The sequence below is a fragment of the Monodon monoceros genome, unplaced genomic scaffold (assembly GCF_005190385.1).
Source record: "Monodon monoceros isolate NGI ecotype Baffin Bay Population unplaced genomic scaffold, NGI_Narwhal_1 Super_Scaffold_7, whole genome shotgun sequence".
Lineage (NCBI taxonomy): Eukaryota > Metazoa > Chordata > Mammalia > Artiodactyla > Monodontidae > Monodon > Monodon monoceros.
The window spans coordinates 13,804,555-13,831,856 of NW_021703784.1; the positions used below are offsets into that span (position 1 = coordinate 13,804,555).

General features: G+C 40.5%; 1 protein-coding gene and 1 pseudogene across 3 annotated transcripts in view; both read right to left on the reverse strand.

The window, feature by feature from the left end:
* Positions 1 to 27,302, reverse strand: part of KMT2A (lysine methyltransferase 2A) — a 74,294-nt gene that overhangs the window by 28,260 nt on the left and 18,732 nt on the right. For 2 of the 3 annotated variants that reach the window (XM_029207809.1, XM_029207810.1), the window contains 14 exons: positions 20,015 to 20,084; positions 14,217 to 16,870; positions 12,721 to 12,898; positions 11,424 to 11,658; positions 9,494 to 9,558; positions 8,695 to 9,072; positions 8,095 to 8,168; positions 6,986 to 7,117; positions 6,298 to 6,411; positions 2,669 to 2,815; positions 2,153 to 2,248; positions 1,824 to 1,944; positions 747 to 869; positions 138 to 322 (listed from right to left, as the gene is read on the reverse strand). In XM_029207809.1, coding sequence (XP_029063642.1) covers positions 138 to 322; positions 747 to 869; positions 1,824 to 1,944; positions 2,153 to 2,248; positions 2,669 to 2,815; positions 6,298 to 6,411; positions 6,986 to 7,117; positions 8,095 to 8,168; positions 8,695 to 9,072; positions 9,494 to 9,558; positions 11,424 to 11,658; positions 12,721 to 12,898; positions 14,217 to 16,870; positions 20,015 to 20,084 — 4,572 coding nt within the window. The remainder of the gene's footprint in view (positions 1 to 137; positions 323 to 746; positions 870 to 1,823; positions 1,945 to 2,152; positions 2,249 to 2,668; positions 2,816 to 6,297; positions 6,412 to 6,985; positions 7,118 to 8,094; positions 8,169 to 8,694; positions 9,073 to 9,493; positions 9,559 to 11,423; positions 11,659 to 12,720; positions 12,899 to 14,216; positions 16,871 to 20,014; positions 20,085 to 27,302) is intronic. The other variant, XM_029207811.1, reaches the window with a different exon arrangement.
* On the reverse strand, positions 7,322 to 8,066 carry LOC114886798 (annotated as a pseudogene).

Consider the following 27,302-nt stretch of genomic DNA (forward strand, 5'->3'; position numbering starts at 1 on the left):
AACAAGGAACTCGACAAAACTAAATAAAGAGTGAGGCAAAAGAAAATAAACTGAAAAGCACACACACACACAAACGCACACATTCCACGACTAGGCACAAACCACCATTCGGAATACAAAATGAGACGTGGGCCTACCTGTCGGTAGCGCAGCAAGTGGCTGGTGGTCCGAGAGTTCAACAAGGCTGTCAGTACTTGCTTCAGAGAGATCTGGAGCTCTTTTTCAAGGGCCAGTCGCCACTCCGCAGGGTGCCGCTCAGTACAGTTCACACAAGTGTAGGCCACACTTTCCGGAAGATTAGACAGAATCTCATACATCTCATCTGGGAAAACAAAAACCTACAATGATGAGGTGCTCCGAAGAGTGGGAGACAGGGAAAAGAGAAAGCTATTCCACCAAACCTGATATCAAGCTGCATGTGACAACACTATTAAGACTCTCACACCCCTCAAGAACTCAAATGTATTGATCTCTGAAGGGACGTTATTAACACTAACTCAGGATTTAGTCACTGGAGAATCAACAGGTTACGGTATCCACAAAGGACAGCACGTAAATATCTTAAAGAATGTGTTCAAGATAAATGAGCACAAATTTAACACAATGTTCTTATTTTAGAGACTAAAAAATAAATTTAAAAAGACTTCAAGTAACAACACTACCATAATTTTATGTTTATAGTACTTTGGGGGCTGTAAATGCAGCTGTACCAAGAAAGAAGGAAACTGTAATAAAAAGACTCCAACCTTCTGTACCTGAAAGATTCTCACATTTGGAATGGACCCATCGATCACACTTCCCACACTGCATCATCTTACTCTCGTAGTCATCATCATCATAACACTTATCACAGAGAGGGCAGAAGTTTCCTGAAAGCAAAGCAAAGTTTTCAGCAGAGCTTTGGTTCACACACCAACGCCTCTAAAGCCCTTGACTCACATATGCCAACGTGATGTAAAATGCCAGCCACCATATTCTGCTTCTGAAGCTACTTACAAATGCCAGCATGCATCTACCATGGAATGTTTACACATCTGTAAAGTGTCAAGATTATTCTGAGCTCTCAGAATATGCCACTAGTTCTCTTCTTTAGACCCATTTTTAAAGGTCATGAGGTGGATTTTACAGATAACGTAATAGAAAAAGAATGGAAGAGAGAACTTTCTCTCTTAAACATTCCAAAGAAATGTTTAAATTTTTAAAAAAGAGGAGAGGGTAATGGGAGTAAAAAAACACAGTTAATTTACACTTTTCCCTTATTCCTAGTGCTTTTACATGAGAGCTTAGAGCAGTGCTTCCTAAAATTCGGAAAAATATACACCCTCCATCAATTTGTTTTATCCACGTATCACCTCTTATTATTTTTTACTTAATAGACTTAACATTGATTTGCTTATTTTAAATAACTTCAATAGTGAACTTTATATCGTTATTATCCTAAGTCAGTTTAATGTATTGGCTATAATTTTTTTCTAGCACAACTATTAAGATCAAATCTTTGACTCAGTACCACCTAAAGTCATTTCTGAAACAATCAAATGGATATATACCTCACTTTGGTAATACTGGTTTAGAGCATTTCTTTGTGGTGAGTTACTATAAAGAGTTTCCTTGATTCATCCCCCCAGAGATAACAAAGCCTTCCTAGTTGCTCTAAGCCTCTGTGTAAGGAAAAGAGCAAGACCAGAAACTTAGGAAATTTGTCTAAACGGCATCCTGGACAAGAATGGTAAGACCTTTTCATTCCACTGCAGTGTCCAGTTCACCTCCCAAACACTAAGTACAACCTCTAAAAGTTGACAAAACTGGCTTTTCTGAGGTACCTTTAGCAAAGAGTTTGGCACAATCATGGCAGAGTGAGAAATCGTGAGACCACTGTGCATCCCACCCTTTGCCGGGAGTCGTGGATCCACAGCTCTTGCAGCGAACACACTTGGTACAGATCTGGAAGAGATGAAAGAAATTCAATAGGAACTTATTTTTAATATCTCTTCTTATTTAAGCAGGTCTCAAATGCAATCCATTTCTAGAGTTGACTTCTCTACTGGGACGGCTTTTCTTCCTCAAGCAGGATAGTCCTCTTACAATTTGTGCACGCCTGACAGTCCCATGACAATTCTCTCTGAAACTGCCCATTGTGTGAGAAACTCACCCAAACTTTCTTTTTCTTTGTGGGTTTGGTGGGGTAATTTGGTCCCAGGCACTCAGGGTGATAGCTGTTTCGGCACTTATTACACTCCAGCAGCTGCTGTAAGAAAAGAAGAAGGCAAAAAGGTGGGCATCACCTCACCTTCGCTGGACACCTGTCACTTAGTACCCCATTTCATACTTATCTTCAAGTAAATACAGCACATCACTGTGACGGCTTAAACTTCCTCATAAATTATTTACTCTCAAGGCAGAGGGATTTATGTCCTGCCAAAGGCACTCAGTGGTGAACGTTCTGATAAAGGAGATTTGATTTATTTTGAGGATCTTATCCAATGCCACGTTTTCTGCTATACTCCCCAAATTAAAACACAACAATAGGCAATCGATTACACCCAGTTAAACAGTAAAAACAGGCTAAGCCAACAGAGGAAAAATGTGCATACGAAATCCTAGATTAAAAGGCAGAAATGGAGATACAAAGTAATACTGTAAGTGGCCCCATTACTCAGCGTCGTACCTTGGTGGCCTGGTGCTGCCTTCCACAAACATGACAGAACTTGCAGCGCCGACAACACCAGTTTTCCAGCTGGTCCTCCAGAGGGCGCTCGTGCTCCTCCAAACAAAACTTGTGGAAGGGCTCACAACAGACTTGGCAATACACAAACTAGGGTAAGACGGGAACACAGAGGCGCTCAAATAGCACGTAGAAATATCAACCAAATCCTACCTGCTTACTTTGAGCTTTAGGAGTAGTGGTGTACATACTTTATTCAACATGTTCACTAAGCAATGACTGTGTTAACAAAGGAGAATACTGGGGAGTTTCAGGGGACTAAAGTAGTAATAATAGTAGAATTATAAAATAACTAAATAGATACAATCGAAGATTTAATAGAATGTGCTTAAGTGCCATAAAAGAGGTATCAACAAAGAGCTAAGGCAATGTAAAAGAGTGGAGTAAGGGGAAACAGGGATGGTTTTAAAGGCTCTCTATAATCTACTAAATGACTGTAAGCTCTGGTTTGTCCTTCCCATCTCTAATTTTAGAAATAAGTTATTTTCATACTGATAAAGAGATTTTCAGAAATTCAAATGAGTGTGACTCATAATTTTCTTCTGCCATAAAAGAATCAGTGGGACAACTGGTCAAAACTAAATAAAGTCTACTTAAATAATTGTAATATACCAACGTTAATTTCCTGATTTTGATAATTATATTGTGGTTATATAAGAGGATGTCCTTGGTTTTAGGAAATACACAGTATAAAATTTAAAGGTAAAAGGGCATATGTCTGCAACTTGCTCTCAAATTTTAAGAAAAAAAAGTCTACATATAAAATGTGTGTACATATTTTATTTCTTATTTTGTACAATACATATACAAAGAGAAAAGGATAAAGCAAATTAAAAATATTAATGCTAAAAGCAATTTTACTCCAATAAAAAAAATATTGGGCTTCCCTGGTGGCGCAGTGGTTGAGAGTCAGGCTGCCGATGCAGGGGACGCGGGTTCATGCCCCGGTCCGGGAAGATCCTACATGCCGCGGAGCGGCTAGTTTCCTGAGCCATGGCCGCTGAGCCTGCGCGTCGGGAGCCTGTGCTCCGCAACGGGAGAGGCCACAACAGTGAGAGGCCTGCGTACCGCCGAAAAAAAAAAATTAATGCTTGGGGAATCCAGGTAAAGGGTGTATGGGAATTCTTTGTACCACTCTTGTAGCTTTTCTGTAAATCTGAAATCATGTCAACATAAGAAGTTTTAAAAAATCTGAATGGAGGGAAAATTCATCAAGCATTGGTTATGCTTTAGGAGTGCAACATAGGCAGTGGGCTATTCATTTTCTAATTTCAGTTTTTAGGAATCCTGTGGGATTGCTGTCACAGCTACACAATTTAAATTAGAGCAATTATACTCTGGAAAAAAAAAAAAACCTGTTTTAACACAGAAGTTGAAGTACTGGTGTTACGAAAATAAGTTATTCCTGTGGGTAACATGTGTATGGATGTAACGAGAGTTAAGATTATGTAGGAAAAGAGGTACAGTAGACCCCTAGCACTTATATAGACTGAACAGTCTCAGTTTCAACGCTATCTAAAGCAACTCCAGCACTTAGAACAATATATTGTTCGTAACAGGCACTAAGAAAATATTTCCTTAGCGAATACCAGGCAATAATTTTGCTAATGTAATGTAATGTAATTTATTTTTTAATGCCTTTATTTTATTTTATTAAATGTCTGAATCACTAAATTTTAAAAAAAAAATATTGCTGAACGTTTACAATGACAATTTTGCATTTCTCCGTATACTTTATCATATAATGATGTCATATATTTTCTAAATTTCTTAAATCTATATTTAAGATACAACCATATAATAAAAACCCCAAGGAAAACAAAACTTACACCTCAAAATTATTGTTCATCCCATTACTATTTAAGCTGCTAATTTTTGCCCATTAAAACTCCTTTTTTTCTTCACATATTTAAAAATCCACATACTGGTATCATTTTCATTTAAAAAGTCACTCTTTAACATATAACTTTCAGCATACGGTTATTTGTGAATATAATTTTGCAGAAAAATTACTCTATGTCTGATAGTTTACTTTTGAAATTATTTAGAAAGCTTAAAGATGTAGAAGAAAAATAGCATATCGGATTATATAATCTGCATACATAAAGGATTTGCATTGAACTAAATCACAGAGGCAGTTTTGGTGAACTCTTATTCAATATCGTCTGCACTTGCTAATGCGTAATTTAAAATAGCAAGTGGGCAGGACTGAATGTCTTAGTTAGTGAGTCTCAATGATTGCTCCACATCTGGATTACAACTTGGCTTTGGGTTTTCTTTATGACCTTAGAATACATATGTGACAAATAATAACCTAAGGAGGTATTCAGGAATTGAGAACTGTATGAATGACAAATTACTGCTTCCTAGTTAAAATTGTGCTACCTTTTTTTCCCCTTATGGTAAAGGTGGCCCATACTCACTGCAAAAAAACTCAAAAAGATAAAGAAACAACAAAAGTCAACCACAATCCAACTACACTCTTAAGATTTTGGTGTAAATCCTTCAGAATTCTTTCTACATATATATTTCAAAAACATTTTTCCAAACCAAAATGGGATCATGCTTTTTACATACTGTTTTGTGACCTGCTCTTTTAACTCAGTGATGTGTCATGGACATCTTTCCATGTCAATATGAATCTATATTATCATCTTTAGGACTTCATATGTGCCATTATACGCATGTCCTATAATTACTTTAACCGAAGTACCAGCCCCTTATTGATGACTTTTCGGGTTGTCTCCAATTTTTTATTATCATAAATACTGAAATAAACCCTTCTGTTTATTATATATATACAAATACTTATACATTTAGAAGGGTTTATTATATACATACATGTATACAAACATACATACACATATAATTTATCTAATTATATCCTCAAGATAAATGCCTGGAGTGCAATCGCTGGGTTAGAGGGTATACCCATTTTAAAGATAAATACATACTTCCAAACAATCTTCTCAGAAAGACTGTAACTAATTTAGATTTCCAGAAACAGAAAGTCTCCATTTCCACTTGATCCTTTTTATCATGCTTTAATTTACAGTGTTTGGTAATCAGAAGGCTTAACGCTCCCCTCCCACCATGTATTTACTTCTCGTTTTGTGAATTATATACTCCTGCCCTTAGACTATTTTTTTTACTGAGTGTTTTCCTTTTTCTTATTAATTGCTAAGAGCTCTTTATAGACAAGGAAGTTTTGCTATTCAACATAAAACAACTATCAACAGCATATCTCTTTTTCTAGAAAAACATTATTTCTTCCATGTTTGGACATCTAGCAAAAAATCAGAACTCTACTAAAGAGTGAATTTAAGAGATGAAACTATTAAACTTTTCACACTCAATAACTGCTACTCTAAAAAAAAAAAAACCTGCTACTCTAATAAAAAGCAGACTCCTTCCTGAAATTTCTAAAAAACTTCAAAGCACTGCATTTGCAGGTTTCAACAGGATATAGTGCCTGCTATATACCAACAAAACAGAATAGAATGATTTCTTTCATCACAGCAAAATAATCTATCAGTATACTGTCAGGGGTACCAAGAAGCAGGATATCTTACCTCTACATGCCCACTACTGGCACAGAGAAAGCACACCACCCTGGGTGTTATAGGAACAGAGGTCAAGATTCCTAAGCCTCCCATCTCCCACACATTTTCTGCTTCACAATCCTCCTGCGGAGAGAGAGAAAAAGATAATTTTGACAGTTTTACGACACAATGCTGCACTGAAAAAACGCTGCATTGAAAACAAGGACGAAAAGCATAAAATTAGAGTGACACCAGAATGTCGAGAATATTTCATCTCAATGAGTTCAAAATAACTGCCGCTTTAAAGATTTTAAATCTCAGACACAAACTCTTAAAAGGCTCACCTGTTAACTACAATGCAAAGATTTACTGGGATTGAATTTCCCTTAGTTTTGCTGATTCAAGCGATCATCATGGTTTGATAATACCTATGTGAAAGAAGCACTTCCTCAGATACTGTTCTCACCTAAAAGCACTTTACAGCTCAGGACGGGCAGGACTGGCTCCGTGCCTCTGTACTTCAGTCAGTTCACAGACTGACCTGGTAACACCGACCGGAGTTCTCACACACCTGAACCCGTCTATTAATGGGAGATCTTCACTCGTCCGCCCCACCCCCCGAATGAATTTCCTCTCTTTCAACACCTTTGGTAACATCATTTTCTTGATTTAAAGTCCACGACACTCAATATACTCCGTGGTCACTGAACACTTTTACCTTAAAGTCCACTCTGATCCTGTGGACTCCATCTGCTGGGACTTTTTGCTTTGAACTATTGCCATTGGAGAGAGTGCTGAGGATGTTCAAAGTGCCTGCATTCTCCTGCTTATTGACTGGAGGTGGTTTTTCCTATGGGGATAGAAGATGGATAAAGAACAAATCCACACCCTGCCTGCCTTCACTCTTGCAACAGATAATAATGCAAATGACAAATCTTAACAGATCTGGAAAACATGTTTCCAATACAAGTATCCTAGAGAAACAGACAAGTAATCTTCAGGAGAATTTCTTTTTCCATTGAAGCATTTTATTGGCACGTATGTATTTATACCCCTAGAAAACACATCCCAGGCTTTTCCCTCCTGCGTGTCTTCATCTTGCTTCCTCGTGGTCCACGATGCCAGCTGAGGTTGTCAGTACAATGAAACCACACTGACCAGATGGGAGCAGGTTATTCTGCCATTTTTCTAGATCTTGGAGTTGCACACATCAAATCTGGGGCTGATCACTCCACACTTGTGTAACCTGCCTATGAGATTCAAAACAATTTTCCCAGCTCTGTGATCGTCAATGATTTCAGATTTGCCAATGTAACCATGCTTCATCATCACAGTTTGAAACTGGACAGTAACTCTGGAACACGACTTAGTAAGAACCTGGCATTTGCCTCTCTTTTCAGCATTGCTGATGCCCTCGAGAGCATCAGCCTGGACGTGCACGCACACCACCATGGGGGCACAGAAAGAACTGGAAAAGTCTTTAAGACCTCTCCCTCCACATAATAAAAATAGCGAGTGACCGTTACAGACAAATACTGCTAACGGACGTTAAGGGGGAAAAAAATTACACTCATCAGCCTGCAGCATAAGCATAAGCACGTGGGGCTACAAAGAAGGGGAAAACAACAACGGGAAAAAAAAAGAGAAAAAAAGGAAGTGAGCTAAAGCCTACACCTGAAGTTTGCTAATTTTAAGAAATTCCACTGCCATCTACACAGAAGCAGACATGCAGTTTCACTCAATCACGTAAACGTCAAGGATAAGGCTATTTCCCTACAGAATAGAACACATCTTTGACAGGTGGCAGGGAAACAAATCTTTCCTCACCTTTTCTTTAGGCTTTTGTTTTACAGGAATACTGGGGCGAGGAGCCACTTTTTTCTGCTTGCTTTGCTCTGGACCTAAAGAATTCAAAATAAACTGCCGTCAGATGCCACTAAATTTACAGTTAATGCTAAACAGCAACGATGACTCTAGCACTGATTGGCCTGCAAAGAAAGGGGCATTAGAAAAAACAAAAAACCATTTAAACTCTAGGCTTTAAATAGGAAAGTAAGACAGTATCTCCAACTTAACTGGTTTTGCTTCTATTTCTTTATTATTATATAACAGTTAAAAGAGAGCTAATTGGAACTTCCCTGGTGGTCCAGTGGTTAATACTCCACGCTCCCAATGCAGAGGGCCCGGGTTTGATCCGCAGTCAGGGAACTAGATCCCGCATGCATGCCGCAACTAAAAGATCCCTTGGGCCACAACTAAGATCCGGCGCAGCCAAAAAAAAAATTAAATAAATATTTAAAAGAGAGCTAGTTTTCTTGTACCAAAGACTTAAAAATATACATTTCAGGTTTCCAAATGCTGTTTAAGATGTCAGTGTCCTGTGCTGGTACTTCCGGTTCGGCAGCTCTTCCTGCTGTCCTCACTCACCTGACTCTGGAGGTGGAGGCTGCTTTTTCTTGGGCTCACTAGGAGTGGTCTTGGGGACCTCTTTTCTCGGTGGTGCTGTGCTGGGGGGCTGTAGGGGGACGGCTGGTGCCGGCTGGGAGACCTGCTTGCTGGACTTCCTGGAAGAGGGCGTGGCCACTTGTTTGGCCTCAGGTCCTGGGGTGGAGGCATTCCCTTCCTCACTCTTGTCCTCCGGGGGCTTGCGCGGAGGTGGCTCACTGTTGCTTTTCTTGGGGGCGGGATCCTCTCTTGCTGACGGGGTAGACTTCTGACTAGAGTCCGCCAAGCTCTTCACAACACTGCTCTCTTTGCTCTCTTTCTTTTCACTGGTCTTAGACTTTTTCTCTTTCTTCTTCACAGCTGGGGTGGGGGGGAAAAGCAAGATTATTTTTCCGTAAGTGAGAAAATTTTATTTAAAATGTAAGTATAGGAACGTAACAATCTTAGTCTCAGTTTCCTACAGCTAAAGTTGACACTGGAAGACTCACGGAAGTTAATGCCAAGTTGGCAAGTGAAACAGGTATATTCTTATTACTCTAGGAAATGAAATATAATGTAATTTTCTGTATGAATTTAAAAAAATGTTTCTTATGGAAATATTCAAACATACTCCAAGGTGAAGGGAAGAGTAAAATGAACACCACCCAGCTTCAACAACCAACAGCTCCCTGGGAAACAGCAGTACTTGAAAAAAGGCTAGTATTCTCTTTACACTAGATGTACACAACTATATGACATTAAAGCAGGAAGCATTTGGGGGAAGATCTTTTGACAACAGTACCTTTTGCTTGCTTCTGAAGGTAGGCTTTGGAAGGCATCCATTGTAGATTCTGACATTTTCTCATCCTAGAATAATAAGGGGTACCATAAAGTAAACTTCATTTAGGAGAGAAGCAATTGAAGCACGTATTAATTCGTCTGCAAGAATCCGTGAACCTTGGGCTTCCCTGGTGGTGCAGTGGTTAAGAACCCACCTGGCAATGCAGCGGACACACGTTAGAGCCCTGGTCCGGGAATATCCCACATGCCGTGGAGCAACTAAGCCCGAGCACCACAACTACTGAGCCCGCGCTCTAGAGCCCACGAGCCACAACTACTGAAGCCCGCGCGCCTAGAGCCTGTGCTCCTCAACAAGAGAAGCCACTGCAATGAGAAGCCCCTGCACCGTGACAGAGTAGCCCCCACTCACCACAACTAGAGAAAGCCTGCGCGCAGCAACAAAGACCCAACGCAGCCAAAAATAAATTAATTAATTAATTTTAAAAAAATAAAAAAAGAATCCATGAACCTTTACTCAGGTTCATTTTGAGAGTTGAAAAAACGACTGCTCATTATTTAAATCCAAGCCTTTAAATCCTTTGATCAGCAATTTCACCTACCTTGAGGATCTAAAAGGAGCAAATATCAAATTATTTTTGAAATGGGACTCAAATGTCTTGCAACCCAGTACTGACTAGCGCCACACACAAAACGATCAGTCGTTATTTCTCGCAGTCAAATCAGTTCTGCTCCCTTATGAGATTATTATTCATATAGTAATCTGAATACAAAATGGACTGAAATTACCCGAGTCCTCTGTCTGCCACTACAATGCTACAGGTCTATCTCAGGGCTTTGAGAGATACTTCTATCCTCAGTTTATTGAAACTCAAAACTTAATTTGAAGTTTAATATTGAACTGAATCCACTGCAACCCCTAAATTTAGTGCCATTTTATCTTGCTATCATGTACATTTTTTTGCTGTTCTGTGAATTGTCTCACTTCTTTCCACTAATGGGGCTGAGACAAGATTCTTGCTTAAGGCCAGACTAAACCAAAGCACAGAACTTCTCAGTGTCTCCTAGAAACTGTCTGCCCTTAAGTAAGTAATGCAGCATTTCTCCCAATTATGTTTTATATAAATCACTTTCATGTTATTCGTTCATTCAGCAAACATCTACGGATAATATCCATTCCTGGTGCCAGGCACTTGATGAGATACTCAAGCACCAAAATTTATTTATGCAATTCTCTTGATCCACTTTAAACAAATTATCCCAGAGAGTAGAAAGTGCATCCACAAACTGACTAGAAAAAGGGAAAAAAGGTAGAGTAATCAATACTCCCAGGGAATTCCCTGGCGGTCCAGTGGTTAGGACTCGGCGCTTTCACTGCCGTGGCCCGGGTTCGATCCCTGGTTGGGGAGCTAAGATTCCGCAAGTAGCGTGCGGGGTTGGGGAAGACTTCCATAGGCATGAAAATATGCTGAGAGTTAGAGAGTGGAGAGACTTATATCACCAATATTTCCTGAATGCCATAAAGATAAAGGTAATTTCAGTTGACCTGATAAAGAGCAGGCCTAAACTCATTGGTGATTAAGTAGAAACCCTCCAGAGTTGCACTGATACGGCAGCTCTAGACACACGTGGCTATGTGAATTTAAAATTACATGGAGTTCCTCAGTCACACCAACCATGTTTCAGGTGCTAAATAGCCATATGGCTAACGGCTACCACACCGACCTGAGCAGATACAGGACATTCACAGCACTGCACCTGAGGATTTCTGATTTAAACACAGCCCAAACCCAGCACAGCCCAAAATCCAGGTGTGCAACTCATCTGGCAACTTGAGGTGACTTGGTACAGCCACACTGGGCGTTCGGGCGCATTTTCTCTGTGACAAGCGGGACGGTGGCCGAGACCAGCCCCCCGGAGAGACGCACACTCACTTGCAGCACTGCTTCTTTATGTTGCGGCCGCCGAACTTGGGCTTGTCCAAGCAGTTAGTGCACACGCCACAGTCCTCAGGCACCTGGCAGCCGGGACACTGTCCACACCGCCTTGACCGCCGCCCCTTCTTTACTGGAGGTTCCTGCGGCGCCTTGTTTCTGGTGACGGGTTTAATTGGTTTGATGGGCGGAGCAAGAGGTTCGGCGTCTTCCGAGCCAGCAATCGATGACTTGTCTGTTAAAAGAAATGTGGCATTAGCTCTGACAGAGTATCTGGCTCCTTCCTGGGAGCAGAGGGGAGATTCTCAAAATCTACTGACGTTAGTATATACATTCAAACCTTGTTTTAATCGAGACTCCAAAAATCAAATTCATTACAATAAAAATATTCATATGCAGAACACAGAGCCTGTTTTAAATAATTAAATGTTTAAAAATGCCTGTAACTTGCAGCTTGATGAAAGCAGAAATCCAAACAATGAAAACAAAATACAGTGTAACCGAAAGTCAAGAACATGAATTGAGGGAGTTCCCTGGTGACCTAGTTGTTAGGATTTGGCACTTTCACTGCAGGGGCCCGGGTTCGATCCCTGGTTGGGGAACATCCTGAAAGCCAGGCAGCGTGGCCAAAATACAAAAAATAATTAATTAATGTTTTTAAAAAAAGAAAATATGATTACAAAAAAGAAAATAAAGCATTAAAAAAAAAAAAAGAATATGAATTGAATGCTTCTGAAGACTCTCTAAACCTCTAAATTTCATCTGAGCAGTCACCCATGAGAACGTGCCTCACAGACCTGAAACCACAGGGCCCCCAGCTGCTGTGCTCTGAAATCCAGGGGTACAGAGGCCACAATTACCACAGAGGTTGCTCTCAGGCAGTGACAAGCGTGGCAGGGATACTAGGGTAGGCCTGTTCCAGGGAGACACGAGACTCCTCTGACAGTCAATGTTTGCTCAAGGGCTCCCTGACAGCCTTGCCGAGCTTTCTCACACTGCACGGCATCCAGGAAGATTCTGCCCAGCCTTCCTTCCCACTCTCCTTCACTAGGGTCAGACTTACAGAGCAGTCTGACAGCTAGCTCTCCCAGCCTTTCCTGACTCCCTCCCCATTTTCTCTCAGGCATTTCCTCTAATAACACCCTTACACATTTAATCCCCCCGCCCTCCGCCATCTGGTTTTTGGAGGACCCAGCCTAACATATAATGCTATGAATAGCCTACTGGGCACTCGCAGGATGATCAGCAAACAAACCCAGTGTCTGCTTAGACCTCAAGGTTGACATCCCCGACCTACCATCATTTCCCATGGAAGACAAAATCTTTTCTCGTTCTTCCCAAGGTAAGGCACTCAGGGTGGGCATGTCATCAGGAAACACAGCTCGTTTTCGGCCAAGGGCAACAGCAGCTCTTCTGCAGACGTGTTTAATCCGGGGTCCTCGCACAGAGGTCTCCGATGAGTCACTTTCTTGACCCTGAGGAGGAGGCAAGCCAAAAACAAACAATAACAACCATATGCGTTGAAAATATAATTGAATGAAGCCAAGGTATAGTTGATTAACTTATAGATTCAACAGATACAACTCTAGTTATTCCCAGCTGATATGCCATATCAATATATAGAAATCACCTACTTCTAAAATTGGCAGAAAAGGATTCTAATCAAAAAGCAGAAATCAACTAAGCTTCTATTCCCAATTATACTACTTCTTTAAAATTTTCCTCAAAAAAAAAAATCAAGCTGCCCGTCTGCATTATCAAGAAGCTCATTCTCGTGTAAACTGGGCTTATCTAACCACAGACTATTTCTTATATTTCCCTGATCAACAGAGAAGTAGGGGGAAATAACCTATAAATGGAAGTATAAAAGGCCACGGCTCCAAACAGAAATGTCTCACACTTTAAAGAGCCACGGCTCCTACCACTAGGAGGTTAACCAAAAACATCCAAAATGGTGTCGGAAATAAGTCTCATCATATTCCTGCTAGACCTCTCAACTGGCAGAATTACTAAATGTAAATGTGGCCCGACGTTGAATAACATTAAAACCTAAGTTTGTGGTCATCTTAACCTAACTTGACATGTTGGTATAAACACGCATCTACTACATGACGATGTTTAAAAACAATCTAAAGATTGGCAGGTTTTCTCAGAAAAGACCAGTGGCTAGCTCGCTTTGTTAATTAAAAAAAAAAAAAAAGCTCTTCTTTACAAAAATCTGTTTGTCATCATCTTAACTAACTGAATTGTACAGCTTTTCTGTATCACAACTTGAGGCTAAGTGCTTCTCATATGTATTCTGCAGATACCTATTTTCTATTGGTCTGATCACTCACAACTCAGAGGAAGAGATTCCCCCCATCCCTGTTTCCTATAGGAAGCAACAGTAAAACAATCGGACTGCAAAAATGCATCTTCAAAATTAAGTCACAGATTCCATCACACCAAACCCATTAAGTACAAAACAACTCAGCATTCAGGGTAATGTGGCCCCACGTACCTTTCAGTCTTGGTTCACCGCTTTCCTACACGTACCAGTCCAGCTATCCCCGTTCCTCAAGTATGCTTTATACTTTTCTGTCTCTACCCTACACTGTTTCCTCTCCTTAAAAATTTCTTCCCTATCATTTTCTACCTATCAAAATCCTACCCGTCCGTAAAGGACCACTGCAAATGCCACCATCTTTTCCTGATTCCCACACCTGGATCTAACTGAAACACTCAGCCTAAAACTTGCTCCTAGACGGGGCTCGAGAAACTGTTGATTTTAATGGGCAAGATGGAAAAGAGTACCTGTGCTTTGGGCTGGTCAGTTTGTTTAAGACTCTTACTCTTCTCAATCTTGCAGAGCTGGGCTTTGGCCTTTTTTAGGAGGCTGGCAACCCTCTTGTCAGTCATTGGAAGCTTGTCTGCCTGAGCCAACATGGAGCCTATGGAGGAAGTGGAATGTTTAACAGTGCTAGATGAAGGAGTGGAAAGGCAGAGGGTTTTCTCCTTCTCCAGGGATGGGGCAGTTGGGCCGAGGTCCAAGTTGGTTTTTTCCAGATTTCCTCTCCCTTTCTTTATAAGTATTTTGGTTTTGACAGCTGTTGTATCCCCAAGAGTCACAGAAGCAATATCAGTCCCAGAATCAAGTGATGAAGACTTCTTCCGCCCGGTTGCTTTTTTGGCAGAAGATGAAGTGGCCACATCTTCACCAACAACCTTCTCTTTGGAAACCCTACCCACAGGATACAAAGCAGAGCTACTCTGAATTTCTGATCCCTTTTTCCTTTTCTCTTTCCTGGACTCCCGCTTATTCTCTTTTTCTCTCTCCCGGTCTCTCTCTCTACTCTTGTCCTTCTCCATGCTCTTGTCAGCATCTCGCTCTTTGGACAGCTCCTCAGGGGCTTTGTCTTTATTTCTCCCTCTCTCAGTCTGAGAGCCTGGGGTAAACCAAGGGAAGAGAGGAGTGGGACTACTGGACGAAAATGGCTCTGCCGGAGCACTAGTCTGCTTCCTTGGTCTCTGGTTTTTCTCTGCAGATTCCCCAGACTGAGTCAGGGAGTGAGAAGGAAAAGTAAAAGTCGGGTTTAAGGCACTAGTGGCAAGAGGACTAACAGAAATGCTTAACGAGGAAGAGACAGAAGACGGTGGGGTGAGAGGTGACAGCTCAGAAGTGCTAAGCCTTCCACTTCTTGTCCTCATGGAGTGAGAAGGAGATCTTGGTTCTGATCGAATAGGGCTAAACACTTTTCTTTTCCTTTTCCTGTTAGATACTCCTGAAGAAGATGTTCCAGCAGAAGTTCGATTACTAGGCAAGGTTACAGACTCAAATATCCTAGAGTGAGCCTCACTTGGAGTAAATCGTGGAGCTCTCAGAAGAGGGCTCCTTTTGTGCATATCAAACCTTGTTCCAGAATGGAGTGGCGAAAACAATCGGGCTGAAGCAGCAGTACCAGATGTAGAAAACCCGGACGCGAAGCCGACATCCTCAGGAGTCAGTGGAGGGGGGCGGAAATTATCAAATATTGGTTTGCGAATAAGACCTTCTTTGGCATACTTTGCTGAGGAAAAGTACTGTGGCTCTGACCTAGAGTGCTTTAAAGAAGTCCACCTAAATGTCGGTTCTCGCAAAATAGATTTTCGCTTCCCTTGCATGGGAGCGGCAGAAGTAGGCAAAAATGGTGATGCTAAAGGGATGGTTGGAGGCATGAGCCAAGGTGTGTGGTCAGAGATACTGGAGGCTGGCTGCAGCGGGGGCGGTGGAGTAAGCAGGGGTGGAGGTGGCGAGGAAGAGGTCTGCTGCTGGGGGGCACTTTGTAGGGTGGACAACTTTTTCGTCGTTCTAGATCCAAAACTTCTCTCTGACACTGAATACCTTCTGCTTCTCCTGTCATTACTATCGTTTTCTGGGGACTGGGAAATAGGCAGTGGAGTGTGAACTTCGGGGGTATCGCTCCGCTCTTCAGGAAGTACCTGAATCTCCTCAGAGGCCTGAGAATCTGTGGAGGTATCAACACTGGGGCTACTGGACCGGGAGGAGTCTGAAGACATCTGAGAGGAGTGCTGAGAAGCTGCACTTGATTTTTCGGAAGATCCACAGGACGTGGCACTGAATCTACTATTCGGTGTAGACTCTAGTCGGGCAATTTTAATTGGAGGGTCATAATCCTCATCCTCTATGAACCGTCGAGGAGTTTTAATGATCCTCGAGGAGATGGCACTGACAACAGGCATAATGAACTGTCGGATGTTTTTGACCTGTGTCTTCACCTTTCTTCCTTGGAGCTGAGCTGCTTCTTTCTCAATTTTCTTTTGAGCCCCCTTTTTTGCCCTCTGCAAGAGCTGCTTAGCAATTGTTGCATCTGTCCTTTTAGAAGAAGGAATAATCCTAACCGGCTTAATCCTTCGAGGGCTTTGTCTGACTACTGTCTTATCTTCTTTTGTGAGTGGAGGTGTTCCTTCCTTGTCTTTCCGGACCTTCTGGGGCTTTTCCAGTTCAGAGTTAATGAGGAGACCTGAAGGGGTCTTTATCCTTTCTGTTGATGGAGGCCTTCCTCGCCGGCGTACAATCTGTACCCCCTTCCTTCCTATTTGAAGCTTCCCTGTCTTAAACTTTGACTTGAGAGGAGAGAGTTTACCTGCTCTTAATTTTTTAATCTTTGTGGCTTGCTGAAATGTAGCAGAAGGTGTTCGTTTCATTTTCTTCAGGCTATCTTCTTTGTTTCCCTTTGGTAACTCTGAAATGTCCTTTCCATGCGTTATTTTGAGTTTTACTCCAGGGAAGGTGGGAGGTCTTCCTCTCTTCTTTTCTATACTTTTAGAATCTTTCTTCTTGATCTTATCTCCAGATTTGGTCTCTGATTTATTTAGAGGGGAGAACACAGATGGGTCTGAGAGGAGAGCTGAATTTCGGTCAGAGCCACTTCTAGGTCTCCCGCGAGGTTTTCGAGGACTAGTTTTAACTGTGTATAGAAATTAAACAATGAAGAGCATATATTTAGCTTTGTAGTTTAGGTCTTAACTAAGCTGAATATAATTTAGCACAAGCCATTCTGTACTGAACTCTACCTGGGTCTAATCAGTCAATAAAACATCTTAATTGTGCTTAGTTTCTTTTCACCAAAAACCTGCCTCAAAGAAATCAAGTAAATAACACTTAACTACCTTTTTGATAGAAAAACTAAGATAATAAGAGGTTTTCAACTGAGCAATTAATATATAAAACTAATTTTCCTACAACTTTGGGTGAACAAAAAGGTTTTTTCTGAATTAAAAAAAGGTGTGTTTTAAAAAAATATGTATGAGCTTTTCCATATCGTAGCCACCAAGAGTTAATATCTGAGAACATATTTATAGTAAGTCATCCCATTTTTTAAACTCAGAATTTTGGCTTTAATAAATGCGAACAAGATGCTCTTCAGTCAACAACATACCAACTTCTACAGGCTACAATAATATACCAACTTCTATAGGCAGCTCAGCTTCCTATATTTTCAATCTGCTTTGCCAAAGTAAGTTTAAAAAGTTTCACTGGGGCTTCCCTGGTGGCGCAGTGGTTGAGAGTCCGCCTGCCGATGCAGGGGACGCGGGTTCGTGCCCCGGTCTGGGAAGATCCCACATGCCGCGGAACGGCTGGGCCTGTGAGCCATGGCCGCTGAGCCTGAGCGTCCGGAGCCTGTGCTCCGCAACGGGAGAGGCCACAACAGTGAGAGGCCCACGTACCGGAAAAAAAAAAAAAAAGGTTCACTGAAAAGAAAAACATTCACTCATGAGACATCAGAATAAGATCACTGAACTCAGTGGTAGTGAACTGATCAGTGACATGACATGAGATGCCCATTAATCTATTCCCCTACCTACAGGTTCTTGAACTAGTCTCAAATTACAAAAAAGATTTAACCATAATTGATGTCAAGAGCAAACTGACAATTTAAATCAGATTTCTTCTATTCTAAATAAAAGGAATTTGCCAACTTATACATTAGCTCAATTTGCTGCTTATCAAGAGACTTCAGAAAAACCACTGTTTTCTAAAATTCTCTTTTTTTGTTTTTGTTTTTCTTTTTTGGCCATGCTGCACAGCTTGTGGAATCTCAGTTCCCTGACCGGGGATTGAACCCAGGCCCCAGCACTGAAAGCAGTGAAAGCCTGGAATCCTAACCACTAGACCACCTGGGAACTCCCTAAAATTCTTTGTATAGTCTGTACTTTCTTTTCTTTTTAAAGATGCATTCTTTGTTATTGAAGTATAATTGACATACAATATATATTAGTTCCAGGTGTACAACATAGTGATTTGATTTGTATACACCACAGCTTGATCACCACATATAGTCTGTACTTTCTAAATGTATTATGAGTTGCCTCCTCTATCATATCATCTCTTCTCTCGTGACTTTTCAATGTTTTATATGACTCAACATTCCTCTGAGATTAAAACCTCCCCTAAGAGGCACCAGAAGAGATTTATGCCATTATGATGAACATTTTAGACTATGGAACCAGCTTTCTAACAGAACAGAAATCAACAAAGGTCTTATTGTTGAGCTTTCTAAATATAAATGCTTTCCTCACCAATTAACTTGAAACTTCTCTTAATAGATTAAGATTCACAAATCTGTTCTCAATATATACTAATTACAACGAAAGTAATGGACTAGAAGACAGCAGAGAAACAGTTTCATTTCTTAATAAAGTATACACAGATGGTTTAAAAAAACAAACAAAAAACAACATTTAAGGTACACTGACAGCCAAGAAAAAAACTTGAGGAAACCATCAAGAAAGGGTTGTGAATTAACAAAATAAACTCCTACCCAGAAGTACATCACAAGATTCCTTACAATCTTGGTAGACTTGAAGCTGGCTACTCATAGGCCTTTATTAATTCTGAAAACCTCTTCTATCCATCTTTTAAAAAAAGCTCTTGGTGGACAGGTAGAAAAAGCAGAATAGAGAAGAGTCCTGCTCTGCTAACTTCCATAATCCACAACACATTCAAAGAACTCACAAATCAGTCAGAAGTAAACTGCTCATCATGTCTTTTCTGGGCCTCATTTTATTATCTATAAATGAAGGGTTAGACCAGACAATCTCTAACATCACCTGATGCGAAGTTTTAAGATTTCATCACATCTTAAAGAGAATATTGCTACTGTCTAAATGGCACAGATACTGGAATACTACTGGCTAAGTCCTCTCAACTAGAATGGCAATACCACCACCACTTGGGAAAGGAAAAATTGTCAACTTATGTGTTTGAGTTAGATTATTATATAATATATGATGACTCAAATGAAATGCAAATGCTAACAAACATCACAAACTATGTCAACATCAAGGACCAAAAGCACAGCTAACAACATCATATTTAACTAGACTGTCTATGCACATAAAATCAAAGACAACCATACAAGAAGTCAGAATGGCAGCACAGATGGGGAATGTTTTTTTCATCAAAAGATCTATAGCCCTCTCCTATACAGAACAATTCTGCAAGCCATTAAATGTTATTTCCACTGAGGATCATCTTGCAGGAAACTGCTGTTAAGTCTAGAATTTCAAGACATTCTAGATATATTCTTATTGAGAACAATGACAAATATTGCTAATAAATGGAAATACCCATGTCGTTTTTATTTTCTTTATTTTAACACAGTTTTTCAAGGATCAGATAAAATAGTTTCATACAGTGCCAACATTTTGTTTTTAGTTCTTTGACAACAGTAGACCAAATTTCATCTGTAAAAAACAATGGCCAAATTATTTCCAAAGTCATATTTACTGCCATACAATTCAAAATGTGTAAATGTGAGGATGCTGCTCTCAGTAGGTAACCTTCAATTTGCCTACCAGGTTTTGCAAGCATTCCATGGAAACCCAGCCCCCAAGCATTATCAAGGATAAACCAAAAGCAGCCTGACAGAGAGGTCCCTTAAAGAGGTCTAGCTCATAAGCCATTTCCTACTTAGTGTGAGGGAAAGGGAAGGATGCACCCAAAAAACCCCAGTATTTAAGACCACCCTTTACATGCAAAGAAGGCAAGGGGAAGTCACAGTCTCTTAACAAACACAACGTAAAGATGCCATGCATTTAACTGGCCATACCTGAAGGAGACCTTGTGGGACTTCGTACTCTGACTTCTTCATCTGAGCCAAAACCTAAGAACTGCTCATCCTATAACAAAGGAAAATTATTTTAAAATCAGGAAAAAAACAACAACAAAAAACATGAATCTGAACATATCCCAAAGAAATGCCCAGAGGAGACACAAATGAATTTGGAAAATTTAGCCTCTATGTATTTATTACTCATCATCATTCATATGGATATTATTATAAAATAACTTAATACTGAAATAAATGGACCCAGCCATACGGCTTCATTACAGACAAATAGGAGCTGTGTAGTAACTGAACAATGCATTGATAAGTCACCTTTGGTGCACAGTACATAGGGGACAGTCCTAAATTTCAAACTATAGATACAGCCCAAAACAATTAAAGAATGACTTTAATTCAAGTAAGCAAATCAGTACAATGGCAGAAATATACAGCCCCAATAAAACAAATACCTTTTCAACAGGTAGTTAAGTCTACAGACACATAAGGAATAATCTACAATATCATAATCTCTTGTCTACTAAATATTAACAGAGACTGAAATTGCCATCATCGTCAGTTCCTTAACTCAGGAATTGACATTTAGATGTGATTTCTATACATTTGAGATCCAGAGATTCTCAACATGCATTTTATGGCATCATTTTTAAATGCCCTGTGATAAGAGACTTAATGGTGGGCAGCAGCATTTGTGAAAGGGATGATGAATTGACTACACCAATTCAAGAATGCATCCAAGAATAACTGAAGGAAGCATCTTATTTTCAGTCATACTGAGAAAAGGCAAAAACTTCTCTTTACCTCTAACTTTTAACCTGCCTTTTAAAAAAATACTAAGGATTTAAACGATTTCGAACAAATTGTCAAGAAATATGGTCTATTTAAACAACCTGATTAATAGAAATTCACCGATTCAGAAGCTAAGAGTTCTCTACAAAGAGATAAGAATTTCAGATGCCAGAAACAAAATCCACATAAAATAAGAACAAAATAAGGAATTATAGACAGATTTTCTTGTACCTCCAATTTATACTGATAATCCCCAAACTAAGTTCCAACAGTTAAAGCCCCCCAATTGTAGAGGGGGCCACTTCATCCTCTCGTTTGTCGGCACGTGCCACCACTGAAGAGAGGGAAGGGCTTGTCTGAGGTCTCAATTCTTTTATTTATTGGAGCGTTGTAAGGAATAAATGAAATAATTTATGTAAGTTATGTAATTTATGTAAAATCATTCATAAAACTATAATGTGGTGTCCATATTGTAGTTCTTATTATTGATGTGGTTTTAGAAGCTGAAGTTCTGAAGGGCCAAATGACTTGCCCAAGATCATACAGTTATTTGCAAATAACTTCCTACCATAATGGCTACAATCTAAAACTATAAATAAATATGTAAAGGAATCCAGTAAGTCACCTACAGTACAAAATACCCTATTCTTTCAGCTACTATTAAAGTAACATGACACCCATTTTCAAATCCTTAAAGTTTCTGATTTAATTCATTCTTTCCCTGCATTATCCTTATGGAACAACTGCTAATCTATGCATTTCACAAAAGACATCTGAGGATTTCCTAACGCTTGCCAGGGGACTACATTGCTAAATGCATAAGTTCTATGCTTCAAGTGTTGCAATGAGAGAGTTCTAGCAACTATACATACAATAGCCAACAGGTAAAGTAACCAACAGCTGAAGTAATGAAAAATGTTTAATCTTTAAAAGAAACATGAGATCCACATTGCTATGTTTATTATCAGCAACCTTAGTGAGTCATTTTTCTATATTTCTAACTTTCACAACATGTAACTGTACAACCCTAATTCAGTGTGCTCCAAAAGAGTACTACTGAGCTGTCAAGCAATAATTTAACTAACTCTGCCAATGTTTAAAGTTTCCAAGTACTTTCCAAAATGACAGAAGGCATTAACTCTTTCTTTGTGGTCTTGTAGTTGGAATAAGAAAAGAATGACTTGACTTCCACCCAAGAGCTTTCTTTTCACTTCAAATATAGACTGACTTCTTGAAGCATGCTTAAAAAAATAAGCACCCATTGTTTAAACAATCCAGACAGTTTAGCCAAAAACAAAAGCCATCATTGTTATGTTAAAGAGCTCTGGTCAGCTAACTCTGAACTTCCAATTCCACGTAAAACTCCCCCAAAATCTAAGGAAAACCAAGCTGAGAAAGCACTGGGGAAAAAAATGCTGCAAGAAGCCGCTACAAATGAAGTCCTTTTTGTCTCTCCTGTCGCTCCCATCACCCCCTTTAAACACACGGGGTTCCTGGAAGATGCAGTAAACAAGGTAACAGTGCTAGCTTCCCAGGGATTTAGGCTTGCCTAGAAATCAAAAGACTAAGTCAAAATGTCTACAAAAAAAGGTAACAAGAGAAGCTGCAATTAAATCCATGTTTGGCACTATGGCATCATAAGCCTGGACACTCGTGAAGAGAGGAAACAGGAGACCCCACGCTACACAGGATGAAGTATTCCTGGAAACTGGGCCCAAACAGCCACCCATACTTTTCCTTTCACTCTGGCTTCCTCTGATGAGCACAGCACTCCAAGACAAAGTATAGGCAAGAGGCAACAAACCTATTCCTTCTTGATAATGATGTCACTAGATCGTCAAGATTTTACCCTTTTCTTACCTCCAAAGATAGAAAAACATCCTTGCCAAGTTGAGCACCATAAAATACTGTTGGACCATATTTAGCTTCCAGAGATTAGGAATGCAATGAAGCTAATGTTGTTTCCCAAGTGAAAGCTAATTCTAAAATAATACATGTGTGGAATTTCTTCATTATCCCTACCCCTACCTCGAGGGGTTATTTGAGAACTTCCAAACATACGTTTACTAGCAAATTCTACGTTACCCATAAATATCTTAACATTTGATTTTAATTTTAATGGCAGAATTTTAATCCTTTAGTGGCTATTATATTTGTGATGAAGCAACAGGAATACACAAGTGAATCTAAGAATCTAATTCACTTGTTTTCCACAAGTGAATCTAAGTGAACCCAAAGTATTACAGGCAATGATGTTTACAGATAAAATGTAATGATGAAGGTATTTTAGAAAAATACATGAAGTTCTGTATTTCAAGGAATTATGTACTACTAGCACAACTCTGAAAACAAAACACTGTTTCTTTTACTTGTCCATTCATTCAAAAACCATTTATATGCTATCTGTTCCCAATGCAAAGATAAGTAGTAAGACATGATCCTGCTCCCAAGAAGTATCTAAAGCAGACAGGCAGATGCACAATCTCAGCCTTCCTTTAGAAAAGCCAAAATCCCTTAAAAAGTCGGTGAAGGATAAATTACTACGTAATTCATATTCTGGAATAAAAAACTGGCTTAAATCTTGGAATAGTTCATTCTTCCACTTGTATTAGTATTAGGTTCATGGAGAAACAGTCAACAAATCTCAGAATTCTTCCAAAGGATGGCAATGTCTATCTCCATGCCTCAGTATTGTACTAGGCACCACTCCAGCATTAGAAATCTGAGAGAGTTTAAGTAATCGAGACCTAAGTCATCTGCAGTGATTAGATGCGACACAGTTCCTAGTAATACCAGTGATCTGATAAACTTGCAACTGAGAAAGTCAATGCCTTTTCCTTCCTACCCCCAACTAAAATAGATTTTAGCTCCTCCCGTAAGTTCTTCCCAATTTAGTCAGAGCAGAGATCATTCACCTGGAGTTCTTCACCTCCCAATCTAATGTGGAGGTTCCAAAGCTATTTTGAAAACTCTTCTATGAAACAAGCTTGGCCACACCTGGCCTTTGATGAATAAGGCCTAGGATAACCGCTCATAACCTTCTTTCTTTTCTAGCAAGAGACTCAGCACTTCAGAGCACTGAATTAGATGGTAAGTACCTTAGCATTCTTCTGTCTCCAACATGGTTAGTCTTTAGAGTTAAAAAAAAAAAATCAAATTTCTTCACCTACAGAGGTTTATTGATGAATCAACTGAAAATAACATCAAAAACCATAGACAGTATCAAAAGCACCCGATACGTAATTGTTTGAAATTCTTTGTTTTGAAGGCTTATAATTTTTGGTATCGTCATATATGGTTCCATCATATGAGGAGGCCACAGAACTAAGAAAATTACTAAGAACAACTAAAGAAGACGAAGAAACGTCAAGGAGGCATATTGTGCATCTCAGTAGCTCTAGTTAAAGAAGAGTACCACTTCTCCTTTGGGAATTTATTCCAGTTAGCTACCACTGCTGCTGGCACATTTCTCTTGAGTGTCTGTCGCTACAAGCTCTAAAATAACAAGGGCTTGGGAATTCCCTGGTGGTTCAGTGGTTAGGACTCTGTGCTTTCACTGCTAAGGGCCTGCATTCGATCTCTGGTTGGGGAACTAAGATCTCACAAGCTGGGCAGTGTGGCCAAAAAGATAAATAAATTTAAAAAATAAAATACCAAGGTCTTAGCGCTGCATTTTAGAGACATACATAATCACCAGTACTTAATTAGCATAATGGATAAAGAATGTGTTTACAAGTTTGTCTCCTTCTCTAGAGCACTCACTCTTTAAAGACAGGGAAAGTTTACTTATTCATTGTTGTATTTTAGTATCTGGCACAAATTTAGAGTAATAAATGTTTGTAAAATGAAAATAAAGGAAATGCAGTACACTAACTGTTTAAAAAACATTACGTGGTAATAGCACAGTAGCATAAAATACTGGTGCACTCAAAAGAATTAGACAATAAGATTCTTCTTTTAAGAATTCATAGGGAGGGGTCTTCCCTGGTGGCACAGTGGTTAAGAATCCGCCTGCCAGTGCAGGGGACATGGATTTGAGCCCTGGTCCAGGAAGATCCCATGTGCTACGGAGCAACTAAGCCTGTGCACCACAACTACTGAGCCCACGTGCCACAACTACTGAAGCCAGCACGCCTAGAACCCGTGCTCCGCAACAAGAGAAGCCTGGCAATGAGAAGCCCACACACTGCAACCAAGAGTAGCCTCTGCTTGCAGCAACTAGAGAAAGCCCTGGCACAGCAACGAAGACCTAACACAGCCAAAAATAAATTAATTAATTAATTTAAAAAAAACACAAAAACTAATGGAATGCAGTGTGTTTCCTGCTATGCCAGAGGAATACACATGCCAGAGAAATGAATATGGAAGCACAGCAGAAAGGTGACTAACCCAGTCAAGGAGAAAGAGTCAGGAAAGCCACTGCAGAAAGGGTGAAAGCTTACTCAAACTTCTCAAGGATGGTAAATTAGGGTTGAAGGGAGACATTTCAGGCAGAGAAAATAACACATACAAAGGCACAGAGATACAAAAGAGCATGGCATGGAGTGAAATTACAGACAGTTCAGTAGGGCTGAGGCCCTAGCTGATGTGGGAAAGGAGCATAAGATATTGAGGAGGAAAAAAGGCAGAGGCAGATCATGAAAGGTCTTAAATGCCTTTCTGAGTTTGAAGTTTATCTTCAAGGAAGTGTGGGCCTCATCCTGAGGGCTACAGCTCATCAGTAACACTTTTGGGCAGGACAGAAGCATGATTAGATTTATATTTTCAAAAGATCACTATGACAGCAGTGGGGAAGTAGAGACTGCCTTTAAAACCAGAGGCAGTAAGAACAGCTATAAAATGACTGCAGTGGCAATGGGGATTAAGGAAAAGGGCAGATTCCATAGACAGTCAGGAGGCAAAATGAACAAGGTTTCAATATAAAGGGTTCAGGGGATGGAAAGAATCAGTAAAGACTTGCAGGTGTTGGGCTTAGGTTGATTAGGTTTATGGTGATATATTTATAAGACTGGGAAAAAAGAAAGAAGAGAGGTTTCTAGGAGCAGGAGGGAAATCAGTTTAGACGCATGAATTTGAAATGTCTGTCCAAGTTGTAAGATATAATGATCTGGAGAAAACGCATCTGATTCAATGAATTTATGAATGCTGAAACTGTGTGTATAAACAGTCACCCAGGGAGAGACTACAGAGAGAAAATAGAGGATACACGGCAGATCCCCAGGGAATACCCACACTTCACGTACAGGGGAAAGGGACGCTAAGGGGGGAGACAGAGATGGAATGGCCAAGGAGACAGATCCTGTATCTAAGTACAGAACAGTCAAGGGAAGAATACGCATCAAGAGATGGCCAAGTTGGGGAGGGATACAAAAGGATTTTGTACAGAGGATATCAAAATTGGGAGGTCACCTATGACCTTACCAAGGTCAACTTCAAGGCAGTGTTAGAGGCAGGAGGAACCAAAGCGCAGTGGGTCAAGGTGTGATTAGAAAGTGACAAAAATGGAAGTCAGTATAGACCACTCTTTTGGAAAAACTCAATTACATGGGAAAGGACACAATGGGCACAACATAAGGAAAGATTTGCCTGGGGGGATTACTTGTTTGTTTGTTTGTTTATTGGCCGCACCGCACAGCATGTGGGATCTTAGTTTCCCCACAGTGTGGAGTCTTAACCACTGGACAGCCAGGGAAGTCCAGGACTACTTTTTTTTTTTTTTGCGGTACGCGGGCCTCTCACTGTTGTGGCCTCTCCCATTGCGGAGTACAGGCTCCGGACGCGCAGGCTCAGCGGCCATGGCTCACAGGCCCAGCCGCTCCGTGGCTTGTGGGATCCTCCCAGACCGGGGCATGAACCCGTGTACCCTGCATTGGCAGGCGGACTCTCAACCACTGCGCCACCAGGGAAGCCCCAGGACTACTTTTTGAGTTGAATGTGTTTACATGCTGAAAGAGAACACAGCAGCCAGGAAGAGACTGAAAATTCTCAACAGCAAATCACTAATAAATGGGAAAGGGATGGGGAGGAGGGGTTGGCACTGAGAGAGAATGAAGACAAAGTGCAACGGAAGGGAGCTCTCTATCAGAAAAGGGGCTAAGCATGCATTTAGTTGCAGACAAGTTGATAGGCAGGAGTTAAGCTTAGAGAGTTTGCTGAAATCACAGGCAAAACTCTGTTTATATGGGCATCTGCCAGACGAGAGACACAGATTTCTTCAGATTCTCAAAGAAAAAAAGCGGCTCACAACCTACAAAAGTTTTTTAGACCGTAGCTCTAAAGGAAATAAATCATGGACAATGGCTGATTAAGAATAAATGGGAGGGTTTCCCTGGTGGCGCGGTGGTTAAGAATCCGCCTGCCAGTGCAGGGGACACAGGTTCGAGCCCTGGTCTGGGAAGATCCCACATGCCACGGAGCAACTAAGCCCATGCGCCACAACTACTGAGCCTGTGCTCTAGAGCCCGCGAGCCAAAACTACTGAGCC